The 21,135-nt window shown below is 40.8% G+C and overlaps 1 protein-coding gene across 1 annotated transcript in view; it reads left to right on the top strand.

The window, feature by feature from the left end:
* The window catches only part of LOC116973735 (PC3-like endoprotease variant B), a 704,916-nt gene that overhangs the window by 115,088 nt on the left and 568,693 nt on the right, over positions 1–21,135 (top strand). Inside the window, exons 6-7 of the mRNA XM_033022045.1 lie at positions 4,015–4,187; positions 6,107–6,328. Of these exons, the coding sequence (XP_032877936.1) occupies positions 4,015–4,187; positions 6,107–6,328 (395 nt within the window). The remainder of the gene's footprint in view (positions 1–4,014; positions 4,188–6,106; positions 6,329–21,135) is intronic.

The raw sequence follows: 21,135 nt of genomic DNA, 5'->3' as shown, positions 1-21,135 counted from the left end.
GCTGGAGTAACTCAGCGGGACAGGCAGCATCTCTGGCGAGAAGGGATGGGTGACATTTCGGGTCACGACCCTTCTTCAGACCATGTATCTGATCCGGGGCTAAATTCTGCACCATATTTAGGCATACACACCAAGTGACCATTGACCTCCATTCCCACCTGATATGATTCTGCTGGGATATTAATTAATCTGTTCCAATCTTGGTCACCTAATCTGTCACCAATTTTGACTTCCCATTTTTAAGGATCTTTGCCCAGATATGTTAACACCATTTTTCTTACTCCATGAACCTTCTGAGTTTCTAAGTATTTTCAGCATTTTCTGTTTTTATTTTAAATCATCAGCATCTGCAGCATTTGATTTTGTCTACCTCATCCATTTCTAGCAATGTCTCATTTGTAGAATCCTTCTACCTTGACCCTCACCTCTGAAATTCCTGCCCTAAATTGCTCCCCCTCATTCGCTTCTCTCCTCCTTTCAGATGTTTCTTTGGCTGAGTTTCCCATCACCCGCCTTGCTATCTGGTTTCTGATAGTGACCAATGCTAATATTGGTCATATGTTTCTTTGATGGTGCTTCCATCAAACCCAATATTCACTTTATTAAAGTGCTATATAAATGTGGGCATTGGCCACAGACACCATCTTGTACTCTCATATTGCTGTTGATTGTATTTTAGTAGCTTGTTACGTCTAAGCCTTCGTTGCAAATAACCAAATACTATTTTCAACCTGAAGAAAGACTAGTTGAATTTTTCGTCCGATGTTCATATTTTTGCAGAAGTGCCTGGCAATTGGATGTGCTAAACATGCATCTAACTTTCTCCTTGAACCAAGGCTATTGTGCAATAAGTGTATTCCAAATCAGGAAAGGAAGCAGCAACTGTTCTCTGTGCTACCTGCACTCATAACATTAGAATAAAAAGAGAAGTATTTTTTAAGGCAGCAATTTTTATGGTACCAATTTTTAAATGGGTGTTTCTATAGCAACTCTGGTATCTTTGAGTTTTGCATTATGACATTTAATGAAAAGCGTAAGAGGCATTTATGCATCTGCAAAAGAAGGAGTTGTTAAAATGAATTGTATCTGGATGGAGGTTTTGGTCTCTAATCCCCCGCACAGGTGAATCACCTCACCAACGGAAGGATACCAGCTAAAGATGAGTGCTTTGTTAAAGGAAGAGAATTAAAAATCACACACAGGACGGGCTGGGCTTCTTTCATGCATCTCTTTAGTAGCAGAGGTGAAGGAGACTTTTGGGAGAGGAAGGATAAATGAACTCATTGAGATGCTGAAAATGTAATTGGCTCACAATGAAACATTTTTGTGCATTTGGCATCCTTACTGCAGGGCTCATGACACAGTTTATACAATAGTGCTAAGAAATTATGTACTTTCATTGCCTACTAGGTGTATAATATTTATCATTTATGATTTGAAAGTCAGCGAAGCAGCTAACTCAGCACCACATTTTACTTGATTCACATCGTATAGGATTTCTTGTGTAGGAAAGAACTGCAGATGCTGGTTTGAATCGAAGGTAGACACAAAATGCCAGAGTAACTCAACGGGGACAGGCAGCATCTCTGGAGAGAAGGAATGGATGATGTTTCGGGTCAAGACCCTTCTTTAGACTGATGTCAGGGGAGTGGGCTGGACAGCGATAGAATGTAATCGGAGACCGTAAGACTGGTGGGAGAACTGGGAAGGAGGAGGGGATGGAGAGAGAGGGAAAGCAAGGGCTATTTGAAGTTAGAGAAGTCAATGTTCATACCACTGGGGTGTAAGCTACCCAAGCGAAATATGAGGTGTCATTCCACCAATTTGTGCTGGACCTCACTCTGACCATGGAGGAGGCCCAGGACAGGAAGGTCAGGTTGGGAATGGGAGGGAGAGTTAAAGTGCTGAGCAACCAGAAGATCAGGTAGGTTAAAGCAGACTGAGCTTGCGTTTGGTCTCGCCAATGTACTACTTTGACTACTTTATCCGCTGTTCCAGGTGTTGACTATTGTATCTGACCTCTCTGTCCTGGGCCTCCTCCATTGTCAGAGTGAGGCCCAGCGCAAATTGGAGCAACAGCACCTCATATTTCACTTGGGTAGCTTACACCCTAGCGATATGTACATTGACTTCTCTAACTTCAAATATCCCTCGCTTTCCATCTCTCTCCATCCCCTCCCCCTTCCCAGTTCTCCCACCAGTCTTACTGTCTCTGACTACATTCTATCTGTCCCGCCCACTCCCGTGACATCAGTCTGAAGAAAGGTCTCGACCTGAAACGTCGCCCATTCCTTCTCTCCAGAGATGCTGCCTGTCCCGCTGAGTTACTCCAGCATTTTGTGTCTGCATGGGATTTATTTTTGTACTTATTGTTAAAATAGTTTATTTATTTCTAGACTTAAACTTGCATTCTCAGAGTAAAATTATAAATTTGCTATACCCAATGGCAAATATTGGAAAATTAATGTGTTTGGTCTGAACTGTGATCTGTGCATCAGGCTTCATATACTGTACATTACATTTAAAACAGCGAATCGTGTATTATGAGTGTGTGCCACAGTACAGGACACATGTTGGTATAAATACCAATGTACTAAATGCTCAAGGGCAAAAAGTAACTAATCACAACAGATGGAATTGGCCATTTTCCCAATCACTCACAACCATTCCTTCTTCCCGGCACATGATCTGTACGAGCGGTCAACATATTAGCATAAATTATGCATTCATTTTCATATAAATGACGAGCCGAACCACTCGGAGTTGTCCACATGTTAATTGCTTGGTCACTAAGTACACTTATCAAACAGTAATGGCACAATCCATCTGAGTAACTCAGAAATTTAAAACCCAGTGCTGCTTTGTTAGCCAATACCTTGGAGCTGTTAATTCAGCTTTACATTATTGTAGATTTGATCATGCTAGTTAAGGGGCTATGAGCAATCATCATTACAAAATAGAAGGGTGACTTAAATTTAGGAGTAATCAACGAGAATATCAAAGCGTAAACATCCTCAAAGATGATCAGAAACTGAGAGTCAGAGGGACACAAAATGCTTGAGTAATTCAAAGGTCAGGCAGCATCTCTGGAGTAAAGGAATAGGCAACGGTTCAGGTCGAGACCTATCTATTCCTTTTCTCCAGAGATGCTGCCTGACCCACTGAGTTACACCAGCATTTTGTGTCGATCTTCGGTCTAAACCAGCATCTGCAGTTCCTTTCTACAAAAGAGTCAGAGGGAATTGTGTCAACTCCTGAAAAGGATGATTCTGCAAGCAGACTGTCAAAGCCATTTGGCAGAGTGCCTCAGCATGAGAACTTAAATGAGAAATAAATGTTCACTGTTTGCTAGAAAATGATAAACTTGGTAAATGATTCATTTTAATCCTGACCGAAACTTCCAGTGCAAGGAGATGTCGACAAGCAAATGCTGCTGATGCATGATACAAGGTGCAGGATTTTAATGTTAAAAGATACTGTATACTGGAGCTTGGTGCAACCACTGCAAGGTCACTGTTGGTAAAGATCAGTGTTTATGGCTCTGCCACCACTGGACACTGAAGGGCTGAGCATCGTGTAACAACTTCTCAAATGATTCATTGATGCAATATTTGGGGATGTAAAACGTATTCTTTGATGAAAGGTCTCGACCTGAAACTTCACCTATTCCTTTTCCCCAGAGATGCTGCCTAAGTTACTCCAGCATTTTATGTCTATCTTTGGGGATGAAACATTGGTAAATGAAGATACAGAATTGGACGGTATTGTGAACGAAGACACTACCAGGTTCTGAATGCATTATTGTACATTTTATGAATAAAGTATAGATTTTTTAAATAGATTCTGGGATTTTCCTTACATCTCACAGTTCACTGGGAACAAACAGATTCACTTTTCCAGGAGGTTGGCCAACAGGTTTAATTTCAAATAGGGTCAACAGGTTTTTGTGGCTTTAAATCTATTACGTTGATAATTATAAGGTGTGAAGTTAAAGAGTATGTTTTTACGTGGCAGGTATCGTCTTGCTCAATGGTGCTATTACTGATGCTACGGAAGCCACGGCTTTCACCCACAACAACAATTACATTGACATCTACAACTGCTGTTGGGGACCATCGGATAATGGCAAGACATTTGGTGGACCAAAAAGACTAGGCCAAAAGGCACTGCAGTTTGGAGCGAGAAAGGTAACTTGATTATTTTGTACCGACAGAAAATCTAATTTATTCACTCATAATTCTGTGTGTTTTCCGCCTTCTGAAAACATTTGCATTAATTTCAAAAACCACCAGTCTGAAAATAAAATGTCAGATATAGTCAATGTTGGGTATCTGAAATACAGAACAGTAAATGATGGACATGCTCAGCAGGCCAGGCAGCATTGTGTTCCAGTTTTGATTAAAGATGATCAAACATTATCGCTGAACACCTCCAATCAGTCCGCCTTAACCTACCTGATCTCCCGGTTGCTCAGCACTTTAACTCCCCCTCCCATTCCCAATCTAACCTTTCTGTCCTGGGCCTCCTCCATTGTCAGAGTGAGGCCCAGCGCAAATTGGAGGAACAACACCTCATATTTCACTTGGGTAGCTTACACCCCAGTGGTATGAACATTGACTTCTCTACAAAGAGCCCTTGCTTTACCACTCTCTCCATCTTCTTGCTCTTCCCAGTTCTCCCACCAATCTTACTGTCTCAGACTCCATTCTATCACTGTCCCGCCCACTCCCCTGACATCAGTCTGAAGAAGGGTCTCGACGCGAAACGCCACCCGTTCCTTCTCTCCAGAGATGCTGCCTGTCCCTGAGTTACTCCAGCTTTTTGTGTCTACCTTCAATTTAAAGCAGCATCTGCAGTTCTTTCCTACACATCAAACATTAATAACTGGTTTCATCCCGATCAAGACTTACTAAGTATTTCCCAAAATTTGTGTAAATTTTAGCCTGAAATTATGGTCTGGATTTTCTAGGCAGTATATATGTTGAAATATTCAGCTGACAGAATTGCCATCCTCAGTTAAAAAAGGTTCTAACAGTGATTATAGCATAAAATGCCATTAAACATTTAATTTCTGTCCCATAAAATGGAGTATAACAATTTTGATATGATTTCAAAAAGATTAATAAGTAAACGTTTCAAATTTACAAATTACTCTTTTTGAAATAATGCAAGAGGGAAACTAGAGATATGGAAGGGTGCAAAGAGAATGTAAAGTGTGAAAAGGTCTGACCAAAGCAGACGATGATCAGGGAAATGTAGAACGGTTTATTGTTGGCTGAGGTGAAGGTGACAACGAGGCATATGAACAGTAAAATGAATCAGGAGGACAGTGAAACTAGTGTGAGAACTAGCGTGGGGAAGGGATGGAGAGTGAGGGAAAGTACAGGTTACAGAAATCAATATTGATGCTACTGGGTTGTAAGATGCCCATGCAAAATATGTGGTGCTGTTTCTCCAATTTGCATTTGGTCTCACTCTGACAGTGGGAGAGGCCCAGTACAGAAAGGTCAGTCTGGGAATGGGATGAGGAGTTAAAGTGTTTAGCAACTGGGAGATCGTGTAGGCCCAAGCATACTGAGCGAAAGTGTTCATCTTGAGAATCCATTCATTTAGTAGTAACGTGTTACAGTATTTGAAAGAGTATTGAGGGAATCATAGCACATCCCTTTGAGTCAATTTCCAACTAGCTCCTGCTGCATGATACTGTTCACTGATAATAAAGGTTCAGGGCTCTGGAAAATATTCATATTCAGAATCAGATGAGTTTATTGACATACACCAAGGTGCCATGAAATTCCTTGTTCACATGGAAATCACAGATTAACAGTGTAATCCAAGTAAAATAATCCAACAGTATAATCCAAGGGAATTGGTGAGGCAATGGTGAAATGTTTAATTTAATGTGAACTCTACATAGAGCAAAAATTGAATCACGGTTATATATATTGCATATTTTCACTGATTCTTAGCTCTTAGGGCTAACAAAATCAAGGGATATGGGGAGAAAGCAGGAACAGGGTACTGATTTTGGATGATCAAATACTGTCGAAGGGATGAATGGGCTACTCCGGCACCTATTTTCTATGTTTCTATGTTTCTATTATAGGGGCGTAAAGGCAAGGGCAACATTTATGTCTGGGCAGCTGGCAATGGTGGTTTGAACAATGATCACTGCGGAGCTGATGGGTTCGTCAACAGCATCTACACGATTCCCATTGGCTCGATTACTCACCAAGGCTTCGCAGCTGATTATGGAGAAGCTTGCCCTGCTCTCATGGCTGTAACATTGACTGGTGCTGTCAATAGTTTAATGAATGATCTTCCTCTGGTATGTTGAAATTTAATTCAGTCACTTTGATTATGATATCCGCAGTAATCATATCTGATGAAGAATTTTGCTAAGTACAGTTTCACCGACAAATGGGCCACATCTTGGTGCAACACTGATGGTGTAAAACTTGAATAAATTTTCTGTCTGTGCTCTGTTATAAATACTGCACCTCCTAGTCATTGTCTGATCATTGCAGATGGTGTTAATGAGAGGAAAACGTTGGAATGAAATTTTGGTTTGGTACTTTAATGAACAATTTGGTGCATTAGTGAAGAGTGAACTTTGTAGATGGTTGAAAAAAACAATGGAAAAATTGGAAAGAGCACTGAACGATATGTTTAGAAGATTGAAACTGGCCAATTCAACCATAAAGATTTATTTTAAAATTCTAGCCATTTAATTTTTTTTAAATTTTGTTTTCCCTTGCTCAACCACATCAAGTCAGTACATCCTTGAGAATTCCAAGCTTTGTGGCCGCCTTGGCCTTAGAAGATTCTTACTAAACAAATGTTGGCATAATAGACATTAGGTGCAGGAGTAGGCCTTTTGGCCCTTCGAACCAGCACCGCCATTCAATGTGTTCATGGCTGATCATCCCCAATCAGTACCCCGTTCCTGCCTTCTCCCCATATCCCCTGACTCCGTTATCTTTAACAGCCCTATATAGCTCTCTCTTGCAAGTATCCAGAGAACCGGCCTCCACCGCCATCTGAGGCAGAGAATTCCACAGACTCACAACTCTCTGTGTGAATAAGTCAAACTAAGGGCATTAAGAGGCCCAATATCATTTTCTAGAGCAGGTAATCAATGATTCTCAAGACTTGACATTGAGAGAGGTGTTTTATTTTGGGCCTCCACTAAGCTGCTTGTTTTTAGTCTGAATGTTCTGACCAAACTTCCATGCATATATATGGTAGCTTCCCTATTTACCAGTGTTTAGGATTTGCTATACTTGGAGTACTGCATTCAGATTTGTTAATCATATTATGACATGGATATGGAGGCATTGCAGTGGGTGTCGAGATAATTTACAAGGATAACAACTGAAATATGAGGGAACGTGGATCTTCTCTTATGAGAAAAGAAAGCCGTAAAATAACTGACATTTAAAAAAGATTTTGATAGAATGGATGCAAATACATTTTATCCACTTCTGAGCAAGTGCCTAAAAAGTGGGTAATTGATGTCTGATTACTTTAGAGATACAGCGTGGAAACAGCCCCTTCAGCCCTCTGAGTCACCCCATAAGCTTGCACTATCTTTCACACTAGGGACAATTTCCAGAAGCCAATTAACCTACAAACCGGTAAATCTTTGGATTGTATTGAGGAAACAGGGGCACATGGAGAAAACCCACGCAGTCACAGGGGGAATGTACAATTTCCGTCCAGAGTGCACTTACAGGATTGTACCCGGGTGGGTCTCTGGTGCTGTAAGGCAGCAACTCTACTACTGGCCACTATGCCACCCTAAAAGCATTAGGAAATCCAAAAGGGGATTCAGAAAAAAGTTATTCACTTAAAGGAGAGTGAAAATGTGGAGCACAAAAATAATGGAGAAAACAACAACTAAAATAAGTATTTAAGAGAAGACTGGCGAAGGGGATAAAGAGCTTTGCTGAATAACTTATATGGGGGAAAGGCAAAAGGATGTTGCAATGGAACATGAGGGCCAGCATGTTCAAACCCGGATGTATGACCATTCTTCAAATCAAAGGTAATTTAATCCTGTTACTTCCAAACTATTCCAATGGATTTGATTTTAAAACACGGGTTAAAAATAATGATATTTGTGTTTACCTGGAGCATACAACTACCTGCCTCAGTGGCTAGCAGTGAATTCATTGCCACATTTTTCAATGGGGATTTCTATCACCCTCTTCTTTTCTTCCAGTGAAAAAGTAATTACACCACAAGAGCAGAATTCATTTGCAGTGGAATTCTCAACCTCACTGGTCTGAAAAATTACCAATTTTATTTATTCAACTATTTATCCTGAAAGCATGTTATTTAAATTACCTACATTCAAACTTCATTCTTTGTCATTTTTGTGATCAATGACTTCTCATGATTTCAAATGCAACCTCACATGGTATCTTAACTAGTTTTCCTAAGAAGGTCAGAGTCACAATAAGTCTCGGTTTCCTCATTTCAGTCATGATCCTGAGGCTCATAAACTGCCACTTCTTACAATTTTCTGTTCTCTACTGCTTAAAGGAGGTTGAACTCAATGGTCCATTGATTCAAGATATCAATATACAGTAAGATTTGTTTTTGCATTCAGATCAGTAAGATTACTGCCATGCATAAGTGCAATCCCTGGTTAAGCACATAATGCATAGAAACAGCCAACTAAGTCTATATGCAATAGTCCTTGATTTCCTTGATATTTATTCTACATTTTCCATTCCCATTGTCCTATTTTCACACCTCACACTTCCTTATCTAAGTATCTCCCTCTCCGCTGACATCAGTCTGAAGAAGGGTCTCGACCCAAAATGTCACCCATTCCTTCACTCCAGAGATGCTGCCTGTCCCGCTGAGTTACTCCAGCATTTTGTTACTATCTGTATGCAATAGTCGCCAGGTTTTGTCACTATTTCAGATTCCCAATTGCAGATGGTCATCAAGGCCTGTTGCAGCTGTTGCCTCCATCCTGCTGTCCCGTGAACCATCATCCTCCTTGCCTGGCCATCTTCAACCTTCATACTTCAGGGGGAGTCTCCACTCCATACTAAAGGAAAGGAGACAACATCTACTTTTCCTTCAGCCCACTGGAGCAAGTTGAATGGACTGGCATTTTTGCCTGCTCTCCAAGTTTTCCCTATGTGCAGGGGTTCAAGTTGAAGTTACATTTATTGTCACATGTACCAATTGGTACAGTGAGATTTGAGTTACCATGCAGCCATACGAATAAAAAGAACATAATACACTACAGAGTTTAACATGAACATCTCCACACAGCGGAATCAATGTTTCCCACTGTGAGGGAGGCAATAAAGTTCAGTCATCTTCCTCTTTGTTCACCTGTGGTCGGGGCCTTTGAGCCTTCCGTAGTCGCCGCTACGGCGGTCCGATACTCAGGCCCTCTCGCCGGGATGATCGGAGCTCTGGAATCGGAACGGAAGAACACACTCAGCAGCTTGGAGTTCTGAATTAGCCACTCCCGACTGGCTTCAGAGTCCACAGGCCGAGCTGGGCAGAGATTCAACACTGGCGACCCTCGGCGAGGGATCCCAGGACTCCATGATGTTAAAGTCAGCCCCACCTGCGGCTAGAAGCTCTGCAAACCACAGCTCCACTGTGTTAATCAGCAGGCCCAACACTCCGGAGCTTCAACACAGGCGATGCCCGGCAAGGCATCGTCCCGCTCCGCGATGGAACTCAGTGCTGCACCACTGCTGAAGCTCTGGCCGGTCTCCAGCAGGAGAGGCCGCTCCAGTCCAGTTGGTAGGCCGCGAGGGGGGGGAGGCGAAGATGCGATTCAGAGAAAAGACGCATCTCAATCCAGGTAAGTGACTGGGAAACGGTTTCCCCCTATTCCCCCGCCCTCACCCCCCACATAAAAAAGACTAAGAAACTGTTAAAAACATACTTTTAGACACACTAAAAATAACAAAAAGGGTGAAAGGACGGACAACTGTTGGCGATGCTGCCACACTCGATGGCGCCATCCATTCAGATACATGATTCAAGAATTTACAAAGACCTCTGTGGCAACTCCTTGCCAACAGTGTCTCTGTTGTGCTTTTGTATGAAGGACCTCCTTCTTGTTGGCACTACTGTTCGCCCTCTATCTATATCATTCCAATTCCTTCAGGACATTCCCTCACTATCTCCCACCCCCCACTCCCATCAATGGAGTATCCATTCATTTAGTAGTAACGCATTCCAGTTGCTAGAAGTGTGTTGAGAGTACGTTTGAGTCAATTTCTAACCAGCTCTCGCTGCATAGCACTGCTCTCTGACAATAAAGTTTCAGGTCAAAACTCTGGAAAACATTCAAATTACGATTAGTTTGTTGTCATATTTACAAAGGTGCAATGAAGCTCCCTGTTCACATTGAAACTCAAAGATTAACAGCATGCATAGAGTAATGATATATACACCAATAAATACACCAACAAGTGTGAGATAGCAGAATGGTGCAAGATTGTCTGGAGTGGTGAAAAAGAAAGTTAAAATACAATAATAGAACATCTGATTGAGGTAGAGTTAAGAGTAAATGTATGTGGCAGCACCTCTGGGAAAAGGGTGTAGAGACGTGATTGTTTCAGGAGTCTGGGAGCAGTGGGGAAGAAGCGGGAATTCAACCTCCTGTATCTTCTCTCAAATGTAGACGAGAGAAAAGTGAATGGCTGGGGTGGCAGGCATCCTTCATAATGCTTCCAGCCTTCCTGTGAAATGCACTCTGAAGGTGGACTGGATGGACGGAAGTGACGAGCCTGTGATGGATTGGATTAAACTACTATTCAAATCTTGGAAGCTTCCTCTGGCTAAAGATATATATATCAATGGTGAAAATTGCATTCAATGCGGCCATTGCATCGTTTGCAAGATTGAGAAAAAGGGTGTTTGAAGATTAAGATCTCTGACCAGTTAGAAAACTTATTGTACACTAGGACAGCAGTGCTATTTGCTCTCCTGTATGTTTCTGAGACCCAGAATGTCTACAATAAGCACTAATGTTGCCAATCCTTGGATTAATGTTTCCAACCCTTGGATACTTTTCAGTATGCAAGGTTTGGTCATGTTTTCTGTCAGTAAGGCAGGATGTGGATGGAGGTAGAGTCGTGCATTAAGTAAATAGTCGTGCATTAATGTCACACCCGATGCAATTTTCGACTTCACATTTGAACCGAAAACCAGTTCAGCCTTAGTGTTCTTCCCCAAGCCAACACCTCCAGTATTGCATCCCTAACTATACTCAGTTGCATTGGGGGTATACTTCTGTTTTCTGTCCCTTACCCTTAATTATTTTGTGCATTTTCTGGTAACCATTGGCATGAACATTCAGGTATTTAGAAGGAATGGGCGACGTTTTGGGTCGAGACCCTTCTTCAGACTCTTGACCCGAAACGTCGCCCATTCCTCTCCTGAGATGCTGCCTGTCCCTGTTGAGTTATTCCAGCATGTTGTGTCTATCTTTGGTGTAAACCAGCATCGGCTGTTCCTTCCTACACAAGTATTCAAAAGCCTGACTGTTCTAACAGACATCTACAACAAACATTTATTGTATTTTCTGTCCAGCCTTCATTTTGAGCTACTCTGTTTATATAATTTGTGCTGATAGTTTCATCAGAGAAATTCTTGATCCCAGGATTTAATCAGCTCAACTGTCTCATCTACCTTAAATTAACTTTGGTCATTAAACCAGCATTCATCGTTTGAAAAAGGAAATAATCACTCAATTCCCTCATAATGTCACTCGCAATGTAATTTTCTTGGTGATATGTTGATTCACATATTTTTAAATAAATATCTCTGAAATAATTAATATGTCTAGAAATGTCACTCCACATGCTCTTCCTCTTTGAATCCTCACCAAGAAAGAAGGTAAGAAAGAAACTTGCTGTGTGGATTATAAATTTCATTCAGAACTAGAAATCTCAAGCGTGAGCCCTTGCTTTCCATTTCACGTTTTAGTGCATTCTTACTAAAAACACAATGTCTTAGAATTAGCCATCTTTCACTTTTGCTCTTTCTTCTTACCAAAACCTTATAACTGTAGTCACTGTATCTCTTCAATCTGTTCTTCTTCTTGGAACCAGCAACTTATTCAATACAAAAGTACACAAAGTGCTGGGGTAACTCAGAGGGTCAAGCGGCATCTCTGGAGAATATGGATAGGTGATGTTTTGAGTCGCAACCCGGAAACGCCACCTACCAATGTTGCCCAGAGGTGCTGCCTGGCTGACCCATTGAGCTACCCCAGCACTTTGTGTCCTTTTATGTAAACCAGCATCTGAAGTTCCATATTTCTGTAATTCCATTATTTTAACAATTCTTTCTTGAGTAATTGTACTGTTCTGCAAATTCCCCTCTATGCTTGCATTTTCACAAGGGCTGATACATTAAAAAATGTCTTTGCAGTGTTTTGCGTTTTTTTCATGATTTGTTGATGGTGACACGTGAATGTGTAATTCTGCTCCCATTCTCACCCCGTTAATCTGGTTCAGTAAAACACTGAGTCAAGCACTGGATTCAACTAACTTTATTTCCAATCACAATAACACTACCCTATACGATACCTAACCAACACCGCGGGTCCGATCCTTGTCTCTACTCGTTCAAGCCCTTCAGCTTCGCGCGAATAGACACCTCCAGCAGGTTAGCAAGGTGCCAAGTGCTCCCCCAGAAGTTCGACACTGATTCATGTCCTGTCCCCTCTTATATATCGTATCGGACCCGTGGCGCGTAATACATGGGGAGGGCAACCCCTACAAACCAATCATAAATAAAGATACATTAATTGACAGTTCCCTCACCCAATCACAAAATACCCCATTACATTGTTTCTACATAAAGTTCCTAATAGAAGACAGTTCCCCTAAGTAAAGAAACATTTTACCAAAACCATCTTACCATCTTTCTGCAAAACCCTCATACATATTAACAATTGAGGGGACATCTGGATGTCACCCTGTACTTAGCTTCCTCCCAGGACCCAGACATTCTGGAGCCATGAACCTCATGGTCTTTGCAGCCTTTACAAAAAGATGCCAAGCAGGTTTTGCAAAGGCAGAAATCCTCCATTTTGTCAGACACTAAAATAGCCAATATTATCGAATGTCTATATTTTGGGAGCAATCTCACGTCTACAAATATTGCTTCCAGCAGCCACAAGTCTTTGGTTTCTGTATCCCTCCCCCCCCCCCCCCCCCCCCCCCCCTCCCAATTTCAATAGTAGTAACATTTGGAGTTTTCATAGATTATAACCAATTCATCCATTTTCTATGTAAACACTTCTTTTAGGACCCCAGGATGAAGATGTTCAGATTGAGGGATCTTGTAGGCATATATCCCCATTAGCTTTCAAGTACTTTTTTTTCACTGATTGAGATGGTGTTCCCTCTCAAGAGCACTATCATTATAATTGTTATTATTGGGAGGTTCTTTGTGCCTTTTATCTTGAACACAACTGCACAATAATTATTTAATATAATTAGCATTTCTCTATTTTCCGTTATTAATCCCCCCCAGTCCCATCTACTAAAGAACCAAAACTTACCATATATGCTCTCTTTTTTATATACCTGTTGAAGCTCTTACAGACTGTTTATACATTAGCTGACTTTGAAACCTTTTCGTTTATAGTTTTATTTCAATAATTTGCAACGGTAACAATGATTTAGACCAGGAAGACAGGCTTCATCACAATGATGAAGACCTATACAAACTAAGTGAATCTGTCTGCACTTATCTGAGTCACTGTTGCGGAGTCATCTACGGAAGAGAAACAAACTTATTTTCTCTCCTTTCCAGTTGAGCTCTATCATCTGAAATGTTAACTCTTCCTCTTTCCACCGATGCTAAATGTTTCTGGCATTTTCTGTAATTATTCTGTTTAGTATAATTTTTATCCACAATTATTTGATTTTCAGTTATGCATGCCTCCCGTAATACATTGACCACTACTTCTAACTTTGCAGTTTAGAGTCTGCTTACTTTGGGGGAGGCCATACCTGCTCTATCCACCAACAGTGTCCAATTGCCCCTCCCTCTAATGACCTGTCAAGCATTCAAGTGAAGTTCCCATTCCCAAATGTTTCCATCCTCAACACTAAATGTGTAGGAAAGAATTGCAGATGCTGGTTTAAATCGAAGGTAGACACAAAATGCTGGAGTAACTCAGCGAGTCAGGCAGCATCTCTGGAGAGAAGGAATGGGTGATGTTTTGGATCGAGATCCTTAGACTCCACTATTCAACTTGCAGCAGTTGTTCCCATTGAGAATCATGGTAAAAGTTTTCCCAAAAGAAAGTTTGCTACAGGAATTGGTGCTTCTCCCACACCAAATGAGTTGTATATGGTTAATGTTAACCATGCTGCAGGCTGAGGATTAATTTCACTTGAAGACGTCATTTTTATTTTGAAGAAACTTATATGAACCCCCTATTCAGTCACATTCTAGTTTCTGCTTCAACACATGTTACTTTTTTGAGCAGTCAGGCTATAATAATACATTCCATCTCATTTAACCACTCAAATGTGTAGGCCCTTCATTTCTGAAATGCCTTTGGGAAAATTATAAAGTCATTCGGACAACTTTCAGCTCTTCAATGATGTGTTCTGATTGCCCATCAAAATTCCCTTTGTTAATATCTAATCTTTGAGTCTACAGTTTATGGTTTAGTTTATTGTCACGTGAACCGAGGTACAGTGAAAAGCTTTTGTTGCGTGCTATCCAGTCATCCAGTGGGATGAACTTGAAGTGCATGGGTACAATGCTACCCATGTTTCAAGCCAAATATCCAGTGAGTTCTTAACAGCCATCTTAGATTCTCACCTCAAAGCCATCAGAGGAGAGAGAACACATTTTTTCCAAATGCAATAAGAATGAAGAGGGAAAGGGGCTGGAGTTAAATGGGAGAATATCATTCCCAAGAAATATTGTACTGCCTCTCTCATTATCAGACAATAATCATTTGTGGATAAAAAATTGCAATGAATTGATGATGACAGACAAAGGAAGAGAATTTTTTTTTTGATCCTTTCCACTTTGATGGCATAGAATTCTGCTTTTACTCCTTACTCTGGGGACTGGAGTCCAGTACTAAATGTATCATGGTTTAACGGCTCTCAAACACTTTGAGAGTTTACTTAGTTTTTATTCTAAAATTCCTTTACAACTCTGTCCTCTCAGAAAGAGATTTCTCCCATTGGTCCTCCCTACCATATAAGCTGCCAGCCAACACCTGCAAGATACACTTCAGATAATATCATTATTATTGATCTTAGCAACAAAAAAAAGGGCACTGAGCGTCTCAGACTGCAGACCACCAAGAGGCTCCAGGAATGCCCAACGCATTGCTGTCTGGGTCTATTCCCGCTCCTTGCCTCATTGCAGGTCACTCACAGCCAAGAGGGCAGATGATGATAAAACGTTTCCCTTTGCTTCGGCTCACAGCTGCATGCTTCCTTTCATCCCTGGAGCCAATTTCTCTTTTTTCGTTCTCTCTCTCTCACTTATCACATCAAAGATTTGCTGGAGGAAAGAAAGACAGAGGAAATGGAGAATTAGATCACAAGGTTCATAAAGAACAAGGAAGCTGGAGCAGCCAAAGGTGGAAAGGACTCTGCTGTTTCCCCAGAAGAGACAGTGGAAATGATTGTCCTTGCTGAGGTTGGAGTCGAGTAAGATCTCAAAAGATAGAGCAAAAATTAAGGCCTTTTGATGAGTCATATTTCACATGGGCAGGGGTTACAATGGAGTTTGTTGTGCTCAGACACAGCAACATAAGGACAGCCTTTTCCTTAATGTAGATATTAATGAGTTCAGTTTTGGCCGCCCTGCTATAGAAAATATGTTGTTTGGCTGGAAAGAGTGCAGAGAGGATTTACAAGGATGTTGCCAGGCGATGAGGGCCTGCGCTAAAGCAAGAGATTGAGCAGGCTAGGACTTTATTCACTGGGGCACAGGAGGCTGAGGAGTGATCCTATGCAATCTTATACAGTGAGGTGCATGTTACAATGAGGGGAATAGATAGAGCAGATGCACAGTCTTTTACCTAGAGTAGGATCAAGAACCAGAGGACATAGATTTAAGGTGAGAGGGGAACGATTTAATAGGAATCTGAGTGGAAAGATTTTCACACAGTGGGTGGTGGGTATATGGAATGAACTGCCAGAGGAGGTATTTGAGGCAGACACAATAACAATATTTAAAACTCATTTGGACAGCTGTAAGGACAGGAATGGTTTTGAGGAATATGGGCTAAACGTGGGCAGGTGGGTCTAGTATAGATAGGGCAGCATGGTTGGTGTGGGCAAGTTGGGTTGAAGGGCCTGTTTACATCTCGGGGTGAATAAAGTTTTATCGTATTGTATCGTATCGTATAACAGCTGGGAAGAAACTGTCCATGAATCTGGAGGTGTGTGTTTTCACACCTCTGTACCTTTTGCCTGATGGGGGAGGGGAGAAGAAGAAGTGGCCAGGGTATGACTCATCCTTGATTATGCTGCTGGCCTTGCCGAGGCAGCATGATGTATAAATGGAGTCAATGGAAGGGAGGTTGGTTTGTGCGATGCTCTGGGCTGTGTCCACAATTCGCTGCAATTTTGTGCGGTCTTGGATGTGACAGGGATGGTGGTCTGCGAGGAATATTGGGTGTTCGGGCCGTATGGTTGGTTAAACCTTCAAGTTCGTTAGTGGTTAGGACGATGGGCAACTTTGAACGTTTGGAAGAGATGGAGGTTGCTGGCATGGAGAGGGTTGAGGGAACTTAAAGAAAATAATAATAATTTGAAGGTAACCTACCTGAGTCAGATCTTGTCAGAGATCTGGGACCTACTTAGTGAGATTTATTTTAAGCTAGAGTAAAATAGGTTTTCTGGATTTGCTGATGCCTAACTCTGTAGGAGTGGTCTATGGACCAATTTAGAGCACATACATCAAAATCATGGAAAGGAAACCCAAATGAGCTTTGCATGTCAGTGGATTCTGTGGCCTCCATGACCACTATGACCTTTGTTCAGGCTCCCCTGTTCAGCTGCGAACCAGAATGAAAATCACCAATTTATCAATTAAAGTTAAATCTCAGATTTTCATTGTCATTTTTTCCCCCTTAGAAGTTGACTCAGGCAGCGCACAGTTCCATGGTAGTACATTATCTAATTTCTAGGCAGTAATATTTCACAACGATGCTTGTGGATCAACATGGTATGGGATAAGCAAAGAAAACAGAAGCAGTTGTCCTTGCTGTCGATGGTTTGATATTATATTGAGATTATATCGTGACACTTTTTTTTGGATGACATGAAATCATGGCTTCATCCAGAATCTGGTCAATGTAAAAAAAAAGATGGCATAATTTTGAAGAAAAATTTCACTCTAGCGTTCTAAGCAATATTTCCTCCTCAACCAATATCTCCAGATTTTTTGGTCATTGCAGCATTGCTGTTTGAGGAAGTTTGCTTTGTGCAATTTGGCTGGGGCATGTCCTATTATATAATGGTGTCTAGACTTCAAAAGTACATTGCCAACTGGGATGTGCTGAGGTCATGAGGGCACTCAAATATGCATGTCTTTTTTTAAATTATTTTCCTTCTGTACACATCAGCCAGTTTTTTTATTATTGATTTACAATGTTGAATTAGACTTCAACATTCAACATATCCCCATTGGTTATGTGAATGTACTCAATTCTGCCTGTGTCTAATGATAATCCAACATGCCTTGACATCATTCACAGCCTCTGCCTTAGAAAGTCAATGGAATGACATGAGAACAGCATTTCTATTCCCAGTTCTACCCATAGTGGAGCCTTTCCTGGGAACAATTGCTAAATTCAAACATATATTTTAATTCAGTATTTAGCATTAATGCAAACTGGATTAAGAATGAAAAGTTTACATTGAAGATTCTTCACAGCCAACAAAGCACATAAATGTATCTGATCTGGCTAGATTTGAACCAGCACACCTTGTGCAGGATAAAATTTGACCCTGCTCGCTTGCATTAATGTATAATATTGTAACAGTGGTCTACTTTACTCCACGCTACTCCATTTAGATTATTTTCTATTAATTTCAGGAGAGGTTTGATCTAACAACTCTGCCAGCATTACCCCTCTGCTGGGACCAGGGAGAGAGTAAACTCAAAGGAATAGCAGTCTGCATGTATTTTCTCCAACTAGAATAAGTGCACCTGATTCTTTCAACTGAGATAACAGCTCATTTCATGATCTGAATCATTATGAAATAACTTTCCTCTTTGCAATTTCAAATTGGGAATTGTGCAATTGTTATTGGATCCCAATCTGAATAAATTGGTTCACCACCAAGTGTTACTGAGTTAAAACCCACGGAAACAAAGCACATCTTGCATCCTTAAGCACGCCTTCTGATTTTCCTGCCCCCTCCCCAAATCTACACAAGGGGAAATTTATAGTGTGTAAGAAGGAACTGCAGATGCTGGTTTAAACTGAAGATAGAAACAAAAAGCTGGAGTAATTCAGTGGGACAGGCAGCATCTCTGGAGAGAAGGAATGGGTGACACTCTCGACCCGAAACGTCACCCATTCCTTCTCTCCAGGGAAATTTAAAAATATTCAGTAAAACTATGAACCAGCATATCATTGGCATGTTGGGAAAAAAAGGAAGAATCTATGTGTTTACGGGGACAATTTAGTTTAGTTTAGAGATACAGCATGGAAACAGGCCCTTCAGCCCACCAAGTCTGTGCCAACCAGCGATCCTCACACATTAGCACTATTCTACACATACTAGGGACAATTTACATATACATCAAGCCAAAGAACCTACATACCTGTACGTCTTTGGAGTATGGGAGGAAACCGAAGATCTCGGTGAAAACCCACGCGGTCACAGGGAGAACGTACAAACTCCGTACAGACAGCACCTGTAGTCGGGATCGAACCTGGGTCTCTGGCGCTGCAAGCACTATAATCAGAATCAGAATCAGAATCAGAATCACACTTTATTCGCCAAGTATGTTTTGCAATATACGAGGAATTTTATTGGCCAGGTCAGTCATACAATTAAAAGTAACAGATCACTGAAAAACTCTGAAATTCTGGCCAATCTGTGTTAGCCTTGGTTCATTGTTAACACTCATGCCTTTCAGTAGGCTGAACATCTATTTAAGTTGTTCCCAAGAATTAACTGGATAGTCCAAGAAGACATTTCAGTGATGGACTGAGAAAGTACTAAACTTCTAAGGTTCATTTTCCAGATGTGATGTTGAACTGCAAAACTATTCAACCCTCCGAAGCAGCTGTAAAAAAACAAATTTTTTCATTCCTCAACACTCAATCCTTGATCAACATCACCAAAAAAATAATGTTACTCAGGCATAGGGTGTTTAAGGTAGCTTGTGTACAAATTAGTTGCCTTCCTCCCCAAATTATAACAATTGCTGCACTTCAAATGCATGCGAAGGAAGGAACTGCAGATGCTGGTTTAAATCTATGATAGACACTAAATGCCGGAGTAATTCAGCGGGACAGTCAGCATCTCTGGAGCGAAGGAATGGGTGACGTTTCGGGTTGAGACCCTTGTCTATCTTCAAAAGCATGCAATAGGTTATAAAGAACTTTATAACTTACCAAAGCCAATGTTCCTGGCAATAGCTGGGAGTTCTGGACAGAAGATTCTGTCAGTAAAGGGCCTGTCCCACTGTATGAGGTAATTCAAGAGTTCTCCCGAGTTTCCCATGATTCGAACTCGGAGAATTACGCTAATAGTCGTTCGTAGGTACTCGGGGCTCTCGTGGACATTTTTCCCACTGTTAAAAAATCTTCACGAGCTTACCGCGTTTCCCAAGTACCTGCTGTTAGCGTTTCGAGCCGCGAAGAGACGTCCCGAGCTCCGACGTACCTGCTACGTACATTCTACGTACTTACCACGAGTTTGATTTTTTTTTAACTTGGGAGAGCTCTTGAATGACTTTGTACAGTGGGACAGGCCCTTAACACATTGGTGCAAGATATTTTGGTTACATGTATCACATGGGCAATCTGTGTGCCATACCTATGCCGAGACTCTTGCAAAAAATATGTACCTTTGTCTTAGCCTCATGTACCACACAGGGTAAGTTTTCAGGGTACCTTCAGAGAGAAATATCGGAATACTATTTTTGCAGACCATTTTTCAAGTTTAACAGAGAGATTACCTGGATTTTATTTTCTGTTTTGTTTCTGGGTGGCCTACTTTCACAGAAAAAAGAAAAATTATACAAAGAAACCAGGGTTTATCAAACCTGTCACTGTTAGTTTAAAAATGAACGGATGAAATATTGCATCAGATAATACACAATAATATCATATTTGAATTTTTTCACACTTTTAAATTGTTGACAAGGAACGGCACATAGCCACAGAAAAGAAGGAAATATCTTTAAACCTGCTTGGTTATTTATATTAGTAATAAATGAGTTAGTGCATTCACATTGACTTCCTTTACAATTGCAGTGAAAAATAAGTGGACAAAAGAATAAAGTTAGCAAAATAATTGAAATATTGAAGTGAGATGAGACAGAAAATGCTATGAAAATGAATAGAAAGAAGTAGTGCCTTGAAATTGTAAAGTAGTTAAAATAGTGAGACTATCGGCATTTACATCATGACTTTGTTAAACTGATACTGAATTCAGCTCAATGCTTCAAGCCCTCTTCCACAGCCATCGCTACTATTTGTCCTCTCCAAAGGGGAAAAGGGAAATAATTTTAATTGATGTGAATATAAATAGGTTGCAAACAAATCTGCCAGAAATGTAAATGAAAGTGCTGGAAACAGTCAGCACATCTGAGAGCATCAATGGAGTAGAGAACCAGTATTGATGCTTCCGGCTCGAAATCCTCAGTTGGAACTCCATCTTGTGCAGTTTTCTGAATTTCATCCACTCTAAAATACCTTGAACATATGTTTGTGCATGAAATCTAAATGAGGTTTCATTCCATATTAAGGTTCAATTGCTGCACAAATTACATGGAAGAAGAAAACTAATTTTAAGAATAAGCTTGTGACTTTCTTGCAAAATAGTTCAAAATATGATGGATTTTAAAATGAAAGTCCACGAAAATCTCAGTTTTGACCTTAATAAAGTTTTTTTTTTTCCTCTTCAT

This window comes from Amblyraja radiata, chromosome 5, assembly GCF_010909765.2.
Source record: "Amblyraja radiata isolate CabotCenter1 chromosome 5, sAmbRad1.1.pri, whole genome shotgun sequence".
NCBI lineage: Eukaryota > Metazoa > Chordata > Chondrichthyes > Rajiformes > Rajidae > Amblyraja > Amblyraja radiata.
This window is presented reverse-complemented; position numbering and strand designations above follow the sequence as displayed.